This window comes from Trichechus manatus, unplaced genomic scaffold, assembly GCF_000243295.1.
Source record: "Trichechus manatus latirostris isolate Lorelei unplaced genomic scaffold, TriManLat1.0 scaffold00010, whole genome shotgun sequence".
NCBI classification, from domain to species: Eukaryota; Metazoa; Chordata; class Mammalia; order Sirenia; family Trichechidae; genus Trichechus; species Trichechus manatus.
In genome coordinates, this window is record NW_004443946.1 from 25,489,907 (window position 1) to 25,506,003 (window position 16,097).

General features: G+C 46.3%; 1 protein-coding gene across 1 annotated transcript in view; it reads right to left on the reverse strand.

Annotated features, from left to right (window-relative positions):
• The window catches only part of DPF3 (double PHD fingers 3), a 137,017-nt gene that overhangs the window by 8,099 nt on the left and 112,821 nt on the right, over positions 1-16,097 (reverse strand). The window contains exon 8 of the mRNA XM_023726118.1: positions 12,066-12,203. Within this exon, the coding sequence (XP_023581886.1) occupies positions 12,066-12,203 (138 nt within the window). The remainder of the gene's footprint in view (positions 1-12,065; positions 12,204-16,097) is intronic.

A 16,097-nucleotide genomic window follows, 5' to 3' on the forward strand; every position in this document is an offset into this window, starting at 1 on the left:
AGGAAAAGCTATGCCTCTGATAATGCCATCACCACTCTCAATGAAGGGAGAATTATTTTGGAAAGTTACTAGTGCATGCCTCAGAATTGAGTTACATCAGGGGCAGTGGTAGTTCAATGGTAGAATTCTTGCCTTCCATGCAGGAGACCCAGGTTTGGTTCCTGGCCAATGTACCTCTTGTGCAGTCACCACCTATCTGTCAGTTGAAGCTTGTGTGTTGTTATGATGTTGAACTGGCTTCAGTGAGCTTCCAGACTAAGACAGAGCAGGGAGAAAGGCCTGGTGATCTACTTCCAGACATCTGTCAGTGGAAGCTTGTGTGCTGCTATGATGCTGAACGGTTTCAGTGAGTTTCCAGACTAAGAGTAAAGGGAAAGACCTGGTGATCGACTTCCAAAAATCAGCCTATGGATCACAATGGTCCACAACCGATCATGGGGATGGTACAGCATTTCATTCCATTGTGCATGGGGTTGCCATGAGTCAGGGGCCGACTAGAGGACAGTTAACAAGTGTCTGTGGAGAGGTAGGCCAAATCTTCCATAAAGCTACCACCCAGACAGGGCTGTCTTTCCCTCTTTTGTCTGATCTCTGCTGTGGATGTGTCATTCATGAAAAGAACGAGTGGCAGGGAGTTAGGCTACCAGCAATACCCCCTCTTCTGGGTCCTGCTGAGACCAGAGCTGCATCCCAAGTGTCCTAGGGAAATAGGAACCAGGCCAGAAGTTTGGGCTCCTGCTTACCACACACACACAAAAGCGTGGCCACTCATCCTGAGCAGAAGCTCAGACCGGCTGCCAGGGCCTCTGAGCACAAACATGCACTGCGCTAGAGCCTTCCCCTCAGCCCCAGCCAAGCAGCTGCTTTATCCAGGCCTGCTTGGTTGGGGTCTGCAGCCCTTGGGGGAGTCTGAAGGCAGTCAGCAGAGCCCTCCAGGAGATGTGCCTCTACTCGTCCCTCTCATTGGTTCCCTCACCACCCTCCACAGCTGACAGTCCCCATCCCTCCACAGGTCTGACACGTTTCCATGGCAACCAGGATCCTGCGCTCCGGCAGCCTCCAGTCTTGCCACCTGTTATTACTTCATCTCTCAAGTGTAAAGCATCCTTGCCTGGTGCCACTTGGCTGTGCAGAGCGCATTTTCAGAGGACGGAGTGAAGACAAGGGGAGAATAGTGGGAACGTGGAAAGAAAGGCAGCCCAGGCTGGCCACACAGGACACACTGGTCAGCCAGGCTCGTGGAGGAGGCTTCGATGGCTGGCCGCTGGGGGTGGAGAGCAACGTGCCTTCTCTTCAGAATCAGGGAGCAGGCCTCAGCTGGAGGCCACCGCCACATCCTGCTACCTTCTACTCGGGCTTTAATGAGGGCCGCGGGAGGGGCGGGGGAGAGAGGCAGCTGCAAAGAGCTCTATGCCGGGCCCATGTGGAACAGAGCAAGGAGAGGGTTAAAAGTGGCGCGAGAAAGACTGTGGAGAAGCCTGGACCAGAGGGCAAAGCGAGCATCAAAGCCTGGATAAATGGCCTTAATTCTCACGCGCTTGCTCGCCCTGCTTCTTACGTGTTTACTCATATAAATTATCCCCAAGGTCTGACACCTTTTTTCATTGCTTCCCTAGAACTGATGAAAAAATAAATCCTACAGATTCAAGGAATAAAAATGTTGGGATTCCATTCAGGCTGGTTCTTGTGGGCCACCTAACAGCAACTCAGGCTCCACTGCAGGACTCCGGGAGAAAGACAAATGAAGTCTTCCTCCCTCAACGCGGAGAGGCTGGGGAATTGGGAAGCCCGGCGGGAAAACGGACACCAGCGTCCACTCGTCACATGACCATTAGACCATCAGAGTCCTCAATAGCAGATCACTCGCCCTTCCTCACCTGCCATTTTGCCATCCAGCACCAGGACAATGTGAATTTGCGATAAGGACAAAAGGGGCGGGGCTCTTAAAGAATGAGGCCAGACACTGAGATTAGTCCGCCAGGAAAAAAAGAAGGCCAAGGGCTGGTTTAGAGAGTTGATGGATGGGGCTGATGTATCGCCAACTTTCCTATTGCCAAGGACAACACGAGACAGAATGCGCTGAAATGGTTGCACCTGCCGCAAGAAGCGAACCATGAAGGCGGTTAAACAGTCAAAGGCTTGGGTAGAGGAGAGCGCTTCTCTTAAGAGGCCTCTGCTCACAGAAAAGGTTTGAGTGCACGCTTGTCTAGAGGTAAGAGAATATTCTAGATGACGTCTTTAGGTCCCTTTTAGACTTATTATTTGCGGATTACAATAAGGTGAAAGGAGAGACAGAAAAGTGAAGTTTTCCAAACCCAGAAGAACTCAGCCTTTCATCGTTGTTTTATGTTTGTGTGCGGGCCTCTTTCCCTATTAGCCGTGGGCTCCCTGAGGGCAGGAGCCCTGCCTTTCATCTCTGATTCCGCTGGCACCTGGCTCAGTGACTGACACAGAGCTGACAATAAATACGTAATGAAAGGATGGGCAAATCTTCACAGAGGCTTTTTGGGGAAAAAAATAAATAAATCTGCCCGGCAAAGGGAAGTAAAAGACCAGGAATTGAGTGGATGCAAAATCCCCCAATGAGCTGAGTAACCACTTTAAGGCATAATGGGAATAATGGGAGGATAATGGGGAACCCACTGGAGAGGATAAAGCTGAGGTAGAGGAAACCAGTGGGTCTGCAGTCCCGCAGGAATCCTCTCCCTTAGGTATTTCTTGGTAAACCAGGATGGAAGGAATTAAGAACTGCCAGACTCAGTTGGCCCGAGAGTCCCATGCTCCTCACCTTCAGTCTTTCCGTAAGGGCCCTACAGTAGCCAGTGAGAAAACAGGCCCTGTCTTTTGGTCAACATATGCCTGTTGACACTGATGTCTCTTTCTTGATGGATGTATGTGGTCAGAGTTGCAATTTGCAGTTTGCCAAAAGGTTGCAATTTGCCAGGAGTTTAAACACCATGCTACCAGTTCTGGGGCTAGACTGTCACATGTCCCATCAGTAATGTGCTTTCTGCACACACCTTAGGTGAGGAGCCTGGGCCTGCCATTACTTTTCTCAGTGCTAATTAGGGAATGCACAATAAGATACTTCAGTTTCCAGTGGAAGGTCATGTGGGTCTGCTCAGGCCCTGGTGGACCAACTTGTTATTTGTACCAAATGAGTCAGTTGAGGAGGAAGCATTATTTTGAGGGTAACTATGTCAACATGGCTCTGAATGTAATTCCCCTTAAAGAATTTGTTTTTTCTTTTTCTTTTTTTCTCCCCATTTCCATCCTAGATTCCCCATTTCCTTTCATCCTGATTTTCTACCCTTTTCTGCCTTCTCATCTTTGCTTTTGGGCAAATGTTCCCCTTAAAGAATTTAATGTAATTCCCCTTAAAGAACTGCAGGACATCTTGGTGCACTGCAGCTGGAAGAGCTTCATCCATTTAAGTTATCTGGATATTACTGTAATGATTAGAACTCAGCAAGCCCCTTCTTTTTTTGCCCTGCCTTGCCCCTTTCCCACCCTTCCTCACCACCACCTCCACAACCCAACCAGTCTACAAATGGACCAACATCTTCTGTATCCTTCAGACTGAAAAGCAGAATTCAGGAAAGGGAAAAGGATGAGCCTCAGGCTGCATGCCTGGGGATCGGGGAAGAGTCAAGAGACCACAGAGCTGGGGGGTAGCACAGCCCACAGATGAAGGCTTAGATAGGGGAGACATCTGCAAGAGGGAAGCCAGGAAGACGTGCTGGGAGCCACAGAGACACTGCCCTAGGTAGTACGGAGCCTTGAGAAAAAGAAAGAAAACCAACCTTACCCTTTTAGGATAACAGCACAACCTAATTTCTGGCCAGTTACCTGACACAGTGCATCCAAAAGAAAAAAGAATTAAAAGGAATAGATAAAATATGGATCTTCTAGAGCTGGATTTCTCTAAGGCAGTGGTACTCAAAGTGTGGTCCCTGGACCAGCAGCACCAGCACTACTAGCATCACCTGGGAACTTGTTAAAAATACAAATTCCAACTCCCATCCTAGACTTTCAGAAACTCTAGGGGTGGAATCTAGCAGTCTGTGTCTTAAGGACCCTTCTAGTTGATTCCAATGGACACTCAAGTTTGAGACCCATTGCTATAACACAACATGTGAGTCATATTATATCACATTGTATTCCACATATTTTCTGCTAATACTGTGCTTGATATGAATTAACTTATCTTCACCATGGGGGGCACTGGTGATTCAGTGGTATAATTCTCACCTCCCATACTGCAGACCCTCAATATGATCCATTGAGACTCAGACCATTGTGATCCATAGGGTTTTCATTGGCTGATTTTTAGAAGTAGATTGCCAGGCCTTTCTTTCTAGTCTGTCTTAGTCTGGAAGCTCTGCTGAAATCTGTTCAGCATCATAGCAACATACAAGCCACCACTGACAGACAGGTGGTAGCTGCATATGAGGTCATTGGTCAGGAATCAAACCTGGGTTTCTCTCATAGAAGGTGAGAATTTAACCACTGAACCACCATTATCCCCTCTGAAGACTAAAGGTCTCCATTAATAGTCATTTTTTTTTTCAAAAAGCCACTGTGCAATATGATGCATTTGATATTTGGATGCATTTGAAAAGTCAGAGGCAACAAGTAGGATCGTGAGAAAGATCCCAGCCTGGAATGGGATCATTACTTGGGGATTCCAATGCCCTAACGTAACTGGTGCCCAACTCAAACACCTTCACATCTCAGCTTCCCATCTTGCTGCGTGACTTGGGGCAAGTTACTCAACCTCTCTGAGCCTCAGTTTCCTCATCTGTAAAACGAGGGTAGGAGCACATGCCTCAAGGCCTCGCTGTGAACATTACATGAGATAATGTGTGCAAAGTACTGGCACCTAGTACGTGTTCTGTCATTTCTTTATTTTATTTTTGATAAGGCAAGAAAAGAAATCAAAGGGCTAAATAAATAAGCTTTCCCAAGAAGTGACACATGACTCGTGAATTCACATTCACTCTTGGCCTCTGTGGACTTGTTACCTGGCCTCTGTGTCCCTTGGTATCCTCTGGGGGATCCAACATCTACCTTATCGGATTGTTGAGAGGAGTGAATGAGATAGATGTAGCCTGCTTAGCACAGTGTCTGACACAGTCCAGGAATGTTAGCAAGTACTATTATTGTCATACATGGAATTCTTCAATCCTAAACATTTTAGGTAATTAGGCCAAAAATGTGAGAGATGTAAAAGAGGCTCATAGAAAGCCTAGAAGTGTGTGGATGATGATCCTGGGGAGATGGGATGGGGATGGTAAATAAAAGGATGCCACACTTGGCTAGATTCTGTTCCACAGCTTTCTCTGGGTGTCCTGCATCCATCTGATCTCCCCAGTTAAACCAAAAGTACTCCTAAGGCTGAAGACACGTTATGTTTTTTTGGAGGCCCAGTTACACTTAGCCCCACAACTGGGCACACATACAGTAAGTACTCAATAAATACTCATGTTTACCTGTATAGAAGGATCAGTGTTCCATACCTAAGATTTTGCAAAGGATGTGCCAGGACGAGGTCAGGCTCAGGAGCCAATGATACCCCATCGGCAGTTAGCTTGACAGTGATAGAAAAATCCTATCACGTTGCCTCAGACAGAGTCCCCTGACTCTGATTAGCCATCTGTGGTCATAGAAATGCTCTGTTGGTCCAAATAGGACAGAAATGATATTAGCACTCAGGATGTGCAAGCAGAGTGCCAAATACTTATCCATATCGTTTCATTTAAGACTCATGACAACTCCAGGAGGTCAGTATGATTATTATCCACTTTTTATACATGCGGCAACTAAGGAGCAGAGAAGTGTAAATAACCCACATTTACACAGCTAGGAGATAGATGGCAGGGCAGCAGGGTCATGTCATGCTGCACACACTGGCCGGACAATTCCAAGGCCATTTTCTTAGCCACTGGGTCAAGGGTATGGATAATCCATGGGGCTGGAAAATTAACTCTAAGTTTCCTTTCAAAGGAGTCCCTGGGTGGTGGAAACAGTTAACTCATTTGGCTGCTAACCAAAGGTTAGAAGTTCGAGTCCACCCAGAGGAGCCTCAGAAGAAAGGCCTGCCTGGTGATCTACTTCCACAATCAGCCATTTAAAACCCTATGGAGCACAGTTCTACTCTGACACACATGAGGTCACCATGAATTGAAGTCAACTCAACATCAACTTTTTTTTTTTGATATCTTCAAGGGCCAGAGCAATCCCTTGGGTCCTTCTGTGCTTTGTAGTTCATAAACGGTTTAGTTAAATAATTCACCTAAAGAACACCTGTTGCTAGTTTTCTAATTTGCTCTTCAGGAAGCCAGAAACGGCTCGCTTTTCCAGACACACAGAGCCCCGTATCTGAGTTTTCCTTTATCTCCCTGTAACAAAGCCTGAATTTTCTGTGTCAAGGCTGGATAAGTGGTTAGCTGTGTGGACTTTATAGCTTTTCAGGCACCTTTCAGAGTGATCCAAAATTTTTAAGCTTGTTTCAAAGGGGATATTCATTCTGTCTTTTAAAGGTGTATTAGTTGTCCCAGGGCCATATGATAGAGGACAGAGATGTCAGAAGACTAATATCTGTTAGATCTTTCTCCATCAGTGTGGCAACAACATCATGTGCTTCTTTTAGATAATTTGCACATTGTCAGACTGATTTTCATATTATCTAATCAGCAGACATGACCCTTAATCAAGTCAGTTCTCCTCTTTCAGTTCTGCACAGTACAACATGCCCTCCAAAGGTGCACTAGGGGTGAGCCTTTTCTTCTTTCAACAGACACTGAAAGCCTACTATGTGCCAAGCGTGCCACCCTTAGACAAAATATGAGGCCTCCAGGGATCTTGAACAGCCCAACTTCAAGTCCATGGACCTGAGAAATAGGCTTGAATAAATTTTAAAGACACATGTTTTAAAAAAAACACTTCCCTCTTAGGGGCTCCAAGTATGTTATAGAGAGCATGTTATATTCATTTGTAATATTAAAGATATATACTATTTACCAATTAATAATACTCCAAGTGGATTTCTTTATAAATCATTTGTTCTTGCTTTCTAACAATTGCTACTGTGGCTGCCCATTTCCTATAATATAAAGACTAAACAGCCTGGCATAGGAGACATTTCCAGCTGTGGCCTCCGCCTACATTTCCACCACACTTCCACACCCCCAGAATCCAATGCTACCGTCAGACCCAACTACTACCAACTGCCTGGCGCACCATGCTACTTCATACCTCCGAGCCTTTGTACCTATAGTTCCCTCTACCCGCAAAGCCCTCTCCCTCCTGGAAAATTCCCATTCCTTCTTCAAGGCTAACTTGAATATCACCTCCTCAGTGAAGCCTTTGCAAATCCCCCATCACAGTGGCTCTCAAGCTTTAGCATGCACCAGAATATGCTGGAAGGCTCTTCAACGCACAGATTGCTAGTCCCTAGCCTCTGAGTCCCTGATTGATGAAGTCTGGAATGGAGCGCAAGAATTTACATTTCCAACAAGTTCCCAGGTGATGCTGATGCCACGCTTGAAGCACCAATGCCTAAGGTATAGAAGTACACTGTGCCCTTGAGCCCTGTCCTTTGACCTCTGTTCACACCTGATATGGACCGAATTGTGTCCTCCCAAAATATTGTTGTAAATCCTAACTTCTATGCCTATGGTTATAATCCTGTTTCGGAATGGGTTGTCTTTGCTTTGTTAATGAGGCAGGATTAGTGTAGGGTATTTCTTGAGTCTCTCTCTTTTGAGATATAAAAGAGATTAAACAAGCAAGCTAGGAAGCAGAGACGCCATGCCACATGAAGATCACCAAGAAGCCAAGGAATAAGGACCTTCCCCTAGAGCCGGTGCTCTGAATTCAGATTTGTAGCCTCCTAAACTGCAAGAAAATGACACCACCCCTATTATACACTCTTGATGTCCTCCTATAGTTGTTTTACATGTCAGTCTGCCCTCCCAGGACTCTGAACTCCTCAAGGACAAGGACCGAGTCTTATTCATGCCTATTTCCCAGCCCCAGCATATAGACAGTATTCAATACATGGTTATTAAACCCATGGATGGGCAGGTGAATGGATGGACAGATGAATGCACTGGACTGAATTTATTTACACAGCTTTTTCATCCAGGCCCAGGACTTCATAGATGCCTACCACCACCCTCCACCCCTGCCCAATAAAAAAAGTCACTTGAAAACATCATTTATCATAGATTCTCATTGCGTAGAGAAGGTCAAAAGAAATTCAAGAAGGATTTTGACGGCGTGAGCCTGTGTCAAAGGGGTTTTGAATTCTAATCCAGTGATCTTTCTGCTACCCCGGCGCCATCAGGGCTGTGCACCAAGGTCATATTTTAAGAGTCACAACGGATGTTTCTAAGTAGCCACTCTCTCAGAGACCTAATCTGCCCAAGCTCTCCCTCTTGTTACTCGTATATACATAAGGCTATGTGTGTATATGTGTCTGCATGTACACAAACGCACACACACACACATGATGATCCCATTTGGAGAAACTGGATGATGGTGGTGGGAAATATATAAGGCAGGAAGAAGAATCCACGATCACACAGGGAGGGGAAGGGCAGCGGCTTGGGTTGGAAGAGACTCCATCCAAAAAACACTATCTCCCAAGGGGAAGTATTTGAGCTTCAAGTGTCCCTGGGCTGCCTGCAGTTGAGGCAGAGCAGCAAGGACACAGAGGAAAGGGGGCAAATGTAAGGGAGAGATGAGAAACATATAATCAGGAGAACATGAAAGACTAGGAGAGAAACAAAGGTGGGAGAGCGTCTGCTAGGAGGGGGACAGGAGGACAGGCGGCATCGCAGCCCATTGCTGAGCTGGCAGCATGGGGGCAGAGTGGGCTGGGGGTGGGCATCGGTGCTGGCTTTGCCCTGAGTGCCCTGTCAGCAGCAGCAGGCGCAGGGATGAGTAATGGGCTGCGCTGGAGACACAGTTGGGGGAATGGAGCAAGGGACAGCAGGAAAACCAAAGTCAAAAGGTCTCTACTGCTGCCGGTGGTGCAAACCCAGGTGCCCATGGCCCTGTCAGGTCTGCAGGGCTGATTTTGCATTAGGTCTCGCTTGTAAGCAGCTCAGGTCACCCTGCCACTCTGCTGAGGGGGGGAAAGTCAGCATCCCTCCTTCACTAGAGCTCAGGCCCTCTCCTGGGGACACTGCAGATTAGCCTCTCGGATTAAGCACTCCTGCTTCCCTCCCCCACTCGGTTAGCCCTGCTGAGAAAGGATCTCGAAGCTGAGACCTTAGGATGTGACAGAGCTGTCACGTTCAATTCACCACACGGGCTCAGTGGCATTTAGGGGCAGGATGGATGGGAGCTCCCCCCTCCCCAAACAGTGGGAGCAGCTAATGACTGGGTATTAATGATGCTGGCAATTAGCGCTCCACGAGAAGAGAGTTGGGGGCTGCTCACCAGGGGAATGTGAGAGGGACTGAGCACACTCGGAGCAACAAACAAATCGGTGGAGTGTGGTGAGAGGATCCAGAAGGAGCAGCATCTCTCGGATTTATCCAGAGAAATTGGGAAGGGGGAGATAAGCGCTTCAGGAGACACTAAATGTCTTTCTGCTGCACCCTCCCTGCTAGCAAAATGGGGGTCAAATAGTTCTCAGGGGATGCTGTGGAGAGAAGTTACTAAAAAGGTGTTTGTAGATGCTCTGGAGCCTCCTCCGTGTGAGGAGGCCCTGGATCCACCAGGTTTAAAACCCCTGGACAACCAGATGATCCTCCTTGAAGAACCCCATTTCTCATCAGCAGGGCAAGGAAGGGAGAAGGAGCAGGGGCAGGTTGCAATGAGCATGCTCCCTGATGACCCACAGAGATGAGAACAACACCAGGATGAGATTTTCTAGGGAGGCATCTCCACCTGGGAGGGGAAAACCACAGCTTCTCTACTAAGCAAGGCTATCTGGCTGCAAGGTGAGGAGGTGAAGAGGCAGAAAGACACCAACCGATGAGAGCACAGGAGGGGATCCTGGTGGACTGCCAAAAATATGCCAGTGTCCTCGATGTCAACAGCCAACCTAAAGGGAACCACAGGAATAGCTAAGGAGGAGATTGCCTCCTTCCATGTAGGGTCTGCAGTAACTGTTCCTGAGACACCACGAGGAACCTTCCTCTGCTGTTGTCATCTCCATAAACACACACACATACCCTCACTGCAGCAAGATTATAGGAGAACCGGGGGACGCGAGACACAGACAAAAGAGAAGATTGCAAACCCTATCATGTGAGTGAAGCACCTCACAGAACAAAATGGCTGGCATTGGAGAAGGGATATAGTAAGGATAAGCCAGTACTGGGGGAAGTGAGAAATCAAACTAATACATACTTTAAAGTCTCTGGGTGGCACAAGTGGTTTGCGATTGGCTGCTAACCTAAAGGTTGGTGGTTCAAACCCAACTGGCAGCGTCACAGAAAAGGGCCTGGTGATATGCTTCTGTAAAAGATTACAGCCAAGAAACCCCTATGGAGCAGTTTACTCTGTAGCACCTGGGAATCGACTTGACAGCAATGAGTAACAGGTAATACGTGCTTTAGAGAGAGCAACAATCTCTACTAAATACTTTCCAGATAGCAACCCAAATCAAAGGAGAATATTCTCAGCCTCCTTGTGGCAGGGACAACAGTGGTGACTTGGTCACTTCTTACTGTACTTTCTGCAGGCAGAGAAGGCAGAAGGGAGACAGGGAAAGACAAATGCCAGCTGCTCCAGGAAAGGTCAATCTACTTTCCTTCCTGGAAGGTGAGGGTGACTAGACCGAGGAAACCTCTCCCCAGAGAGAAGACAGGGACTTCAGTGTTGCAGCTACGCAGGAGCTCAGGAAGGAGGTGGGCAAAGCTCTGTCAGACACCTCCTGTCCAGCTTTTGAGATGCTGTCCAGATGACAAGAGTAGATAAGAGCATAAGGGTTTATCACGCTAAAGACTTAAACCCTACAAGTGAGTAAAAATTAAAGGCCATGTTATAAGAGGGATGTGGGGTAGGGGTCGGGGAAAGACACACAAATCCAAAAAAAGGTCTTGGCCACAGATGTGTGAATTATTACAAATATTTGGTAAAGGTGACCAACTGTCATGGATTGACTGAAATGCGTGTCACACTCACATCCTAGAGTCTGAATATTTTAAAAGGCCTAATCCCTTTAATTACATTGAATTGTTTGCTTTAAGCGCACCTACTGCCAAATGTTGTAAACAAAATACAAAACACACGGTGCGTCCACAAATATTCTTCACCAAATGATCTTAGAATGACCCACATCTTGAAGCAAGCCCTCCAAGATTGCATTATCCCATCCCATTTTGAGGTTTATGTAGACCCAGAGATGATAAGAAATGTTATAGAGGAAAGCCACGTAGTAAATACTAAGCCCCTTTTTGACTCCCTAGTTCATAACTGGAAGGTGAGGAAGGAAAGAGTAGAAATGCAAACACAAATCTTCAGGATCATTTTGGGTCTTCAGTGCCCAACATCCCAAATGACAAGTCCACCCAGATCACGTTTGCCAATCTAGTGCACAAGCAAAGAGCATGAAGGCTCAGGCCAATATTTCCAAGGCAGAAGAGCCCTGTACCAAAACTCTGGCACCTATAACCAAGCCAGGCAATAGATCAAGAATATTCTCCTAAAGCTCTTGGTGGCCAAGCAGACATTTGGAATGTCTGTCCGAATTGACACACCCAAAGGCGATGGCTCAGCACAGTTTAGCAGCTGTGAACAGGTCTTCTGGATCTGATGGAAAAGAGCAGTGGATCTGGAAATTGGCAATGGCCAGGTAAGGACTTTTCCCTTCTGCCTTAACACTCACCTTCCTTCCACTGGGAGCGGAACGGAGTGTGTGACCCCTGCCCAACTGAGCCACAGGGGCAGCTGACTGGCTGAGGTGAAAAAGTCAGCTCACCACAGGACATTGAGGTCAATCAACAGTTGTCACCAGAAGATGCCAGAGGTGAAGAAAAAGAATGCTCCCTAGCCCTGGCCCCTGCCCCCCCATCACTCTCCCAACCTAACAACTGGGAACTCACGTCTGTGGTTCTCGTTTCTGTGGTTAGGTGGGGACCGCGTCTCCTGATCTTGGGCTTCATCCCCTTCCTCGCTGGCCAGGTGAGTGTGAGCGTAGTGGTAGCTGAGTCCCGGCCGGTTCTTGTAGCGCTTGCCACAGACTAGACAGGGAAAGAGGAAAGAAAGGGAAACAGCAAATATCAGCAACCTCTACAGCCACTGCTGTCATCGTCCCAGGCAGTGACCCCATCCATCCACCCTAGAGCTGAATTTACTCTTCAGAAGTATCTCCGACCCCAACACCCCTTCCCTCTACCCACAGGATAACACCACTATAACAACATGGGCCCCGTAAAGAAAAAAACATAACAGGATAGAGTCTAAGAGCTGTGCAAATGCTCCACCATTTCCTAGCTGTGAGACCCTGGGCAAGTCAGCATCTCCACGCCTCAGTTTCTTCAGAGGTAAAATGGGAATAATAATAGTACTTACCTCATAGGGTTGTTGTCACAAGTTAATCTATGCAAAGCTTTTAGAACAGTGCCACGCATAAGGTAACGGTGATGATTATTATAACGCTGAAGTCAAAGGGCACTGGGAGTCTATCCAACCCAACAACACCCCATGGCATAGATGAGGCAAGTGAGGCCCGGCAAGGCTAAGGGATTTGCCTGGGAACACACAGCTAGTTAGTGCCACGAAAAACCAGGTCTCCGAGATTCCCATACACTGCTTCTTCTACCACCCTGTGGCTGACTCTCTATTAAGTAGTAAAGTTTTACAGGGATAATATTTTTGAGGTATCACAAAGCCAAGGCAACCCTGGTAGATGTAACAACCCAGAAGATTGTACCCTTGATGCCCCAGGCAGGCCTCTGATACCCAGAAATCCTCTAAACATGGGTCCTCACAAGCACTACGCCTTAAACGGACAGCTTGAGACAAAGGCAACAAACAACATAACTATGCCTTCTTGGAGACAGGAAGATGAAAGAGGCAGTTCAGTTGGTTGGCTGCTCCGTGCCTGGGAAGAAGAAGTCTGGCTAAATGGGGAAGCCCAGACGACCACTCCCAACCTCCACCCACACATAGCCCAGTATCTCAGCTGGTAGCAAAAGCCTTGAGGCTCTTCACAGTCAAAATCCCATGTCAGTCCTCTAATCTTGTCTCCCCGCTCCCCAGCAGAGCAAACCCCACCGGCTCTGCGGAAGCACCTGAGGTTGCAAGCACTAAGAGACTCTCCCATTGGTGCCGACGTGATTGGTTTATAAAAGCTTCACAAGGTAGAACGAGCAGCAGACCTCTGCATCAGACCTGGTTCAAATGCTGGGTGCCGGTGCCGCTGCTCACTGGCTAGGTGACCCTGATAGTAGGGAGAAGAGCCATTGGCCCGTCATTGTACCCAACTCCCTTATTACTTCTGGTAGCGTTTCTTATGAGATTCTCTTGGGCTTTTTAGGTATACAATCACTGGTAAAAGAGATAATGTCATCTCTTCTTTCCCATATTTATACCAACTATTTTATCTCCTTAATCTACTTTTAAGAATCACCAAAAGAATATTTTAAAATGGCAAAAGCAAGCATCTCCCATTGCTACAAAGTTGGATTTAGTGTTTCACTATTTAGTGTAATGTATGTGATTAATTTTTAGTCTATCAGATTTAAGTAAATCTTTCTATTCCTGTTTTAGATTTTTTTTATTATAGGAGAATCTTATCAACTGCCCTTTCAGTATCTGTGAATATATGACTCTCCTTTAGTTTGTTGATATGGTGAAGTATGTTAAGTTCCTACTATTTCCTATTATGGAACCATTTGTGCATTCCTAGAATATACTCCATTTGGTCAAAGTATATCATCCATTTGATATACTACTGCATTCTATTTGCTCATAATGCGTTTTGTGTGTATACTCACACTTGAGATAGATGTAGAATTTTTGGACAGTTTTTATCAGGGTTTGGTTTTATGGTTATGTTGACTTCCAAAAATGAATCGAGGAGTTCTGCTGTGTGAAGATGAACAAGACGCTTAATCTCTCTGTGCCTTTTTTCTTTCAGGAAAGTAAGGATAATATTACTCACCTTGGACAATGGTTTAAAGGATTATAAATAGTATTTCTAAAGCACTTCATTCAGTGTCCAGCACATAATAAAATCAGAAAACCAAAACCATTGCCATCGAGTCAATTCCGAGTCACGGCAATCCCATGTGTGTCAAAGTAGTACTGTTCCGCAGGGTTTCCTTGGCTGTAATCTTTACACAAGCAGATTGCTAGGCCTTTCTTCTGTGGCATCACTGGGTGTGTTGAGACCGCGAACTTTTAAGTTAGTAATCAAGTGCAAACCATTTGCGCTACACTTAATAGGTGCTCGATAAATAGTGATGATGGGGGAGAGGCTTAGCTTGGTCTGCCACATCATAAGTGCTGGATCTTCCTGAAAGAGAGACTTTGACCCTTGCCTTATACTATGGAACCTGCCAATCAGTTAGACTTCCTTAATAAGGTAAGATGAAAGTCTGAAATTCAAGTTGATGACCTAGCAACTATAAATTCAAGCCCTGAAATTGGCTACTTACATTTTCCCTCTTGCTCTTTGTTGTAAATATTGCAGAAAAGTAAAATGGTGCTATACATCACAATTCCATTTGACTCTGGAAGTGGGACCTAAAGAGGTCCCTGAGGTGCACTCTGGGACTTCTTGTGGCTTTTTCTATTTAACCTTTTAAATTATCTGAGGTCAATAAACAGCAAATTATGGGGTAATTGGATATAAATCCATTTAGCCACCAAGCATTCTGTTGGTGAAGAATATTCAAAATAATGATAATAATATCAGTATCTACAAGAGGAGGCTTCAGCTGCCTCTGCACATCTCCCCACTATAATCTCCACAGCCTTTCATTTGTGCTTTTTTGTTATGGCAGTTGTCAGTCTTCCTTAATCACATTTGGTCTAACAACCTACCACAAATTATTTTATTCCTACTAATACTCTACAGGGACACCCTGGGTGGTGCGAATGGTTAACACCCTCGGCTGCTAACTGAAAGGTTCGAGTCCACGTAGAGCAGCCTTAGAAGAAAGGCCTGGCAATCTACTTCCAAAAAATCAGCCATTAAAAACCCTATGGAGCACAGTTCTACTCTGACACACATGGGGTCAACATAAGTTGGAACTGACTTGACGGCAACTGGTTTGTTAATACTCTAGAAGCCTGTCTGGGACAACTCCACTGGTGGAGACTTCACTACCCATCAGATTATCCAGTTCCTCTTTGGACTCCTTGAATTATAGCTATGACTGCACGGGAAGATCTCTCTTAAGGATGGTTCATGTCTGTTTCATCTTGATATCACCAACAACTCCAGAGCATATGTTGCCACGTACATATTACACCCTCAAAACATATTTGTTGAATGGCTGATGAACAAACACAGAAACACTGTGGGAAAACCAGGAGATGGGGGAGGAGAGAGGCCTAACTCGGGGGCAGGGTAGGACTCCCCGTGCCCTGGGCGTAGAGTGCGTGCTGGCAGTGCGCCAATGAGCAGTTTCTATTGGCCATCATCGTTTCCATGGCCAGCTGTGAGAGATCATTCAGCAATTTAAAACTAATTGCCCTAGGCACTATTTTCCGTAGCTAGGCCCCTGGGGAGGAGGTAATCTTATAGAATATGATCCATCCATCCACATTAATCTAACACTAATAGTTCTTAAAGTCTACAAAACCAAAGTAAAAAGCTTTCCCTATATGCTTCCTCAACACTCATAGAGAGTAATTTTTAAAGCAAATCCTTTTGCTAGATAGAGCAGAGATTCCCAAAGAGTAGTCCCTAGACGCGCACCATCAACATCATCTGGAAACTTGTTAAAGATGCAAATTCTTTAGCTCCACCCAGGCCTACTGACTCAGAATCTTGGGGTGGGGGGCGGGGGGGTGGAGGCCAGCAATCTGTGTTTTAACACACCTTCCTGGTGATTCTGATGCTCACTAAATTTTGAGAACCACTATGCTAGAAGGAGCCCTGGAGTACAGTGGTTAAGAGCTCA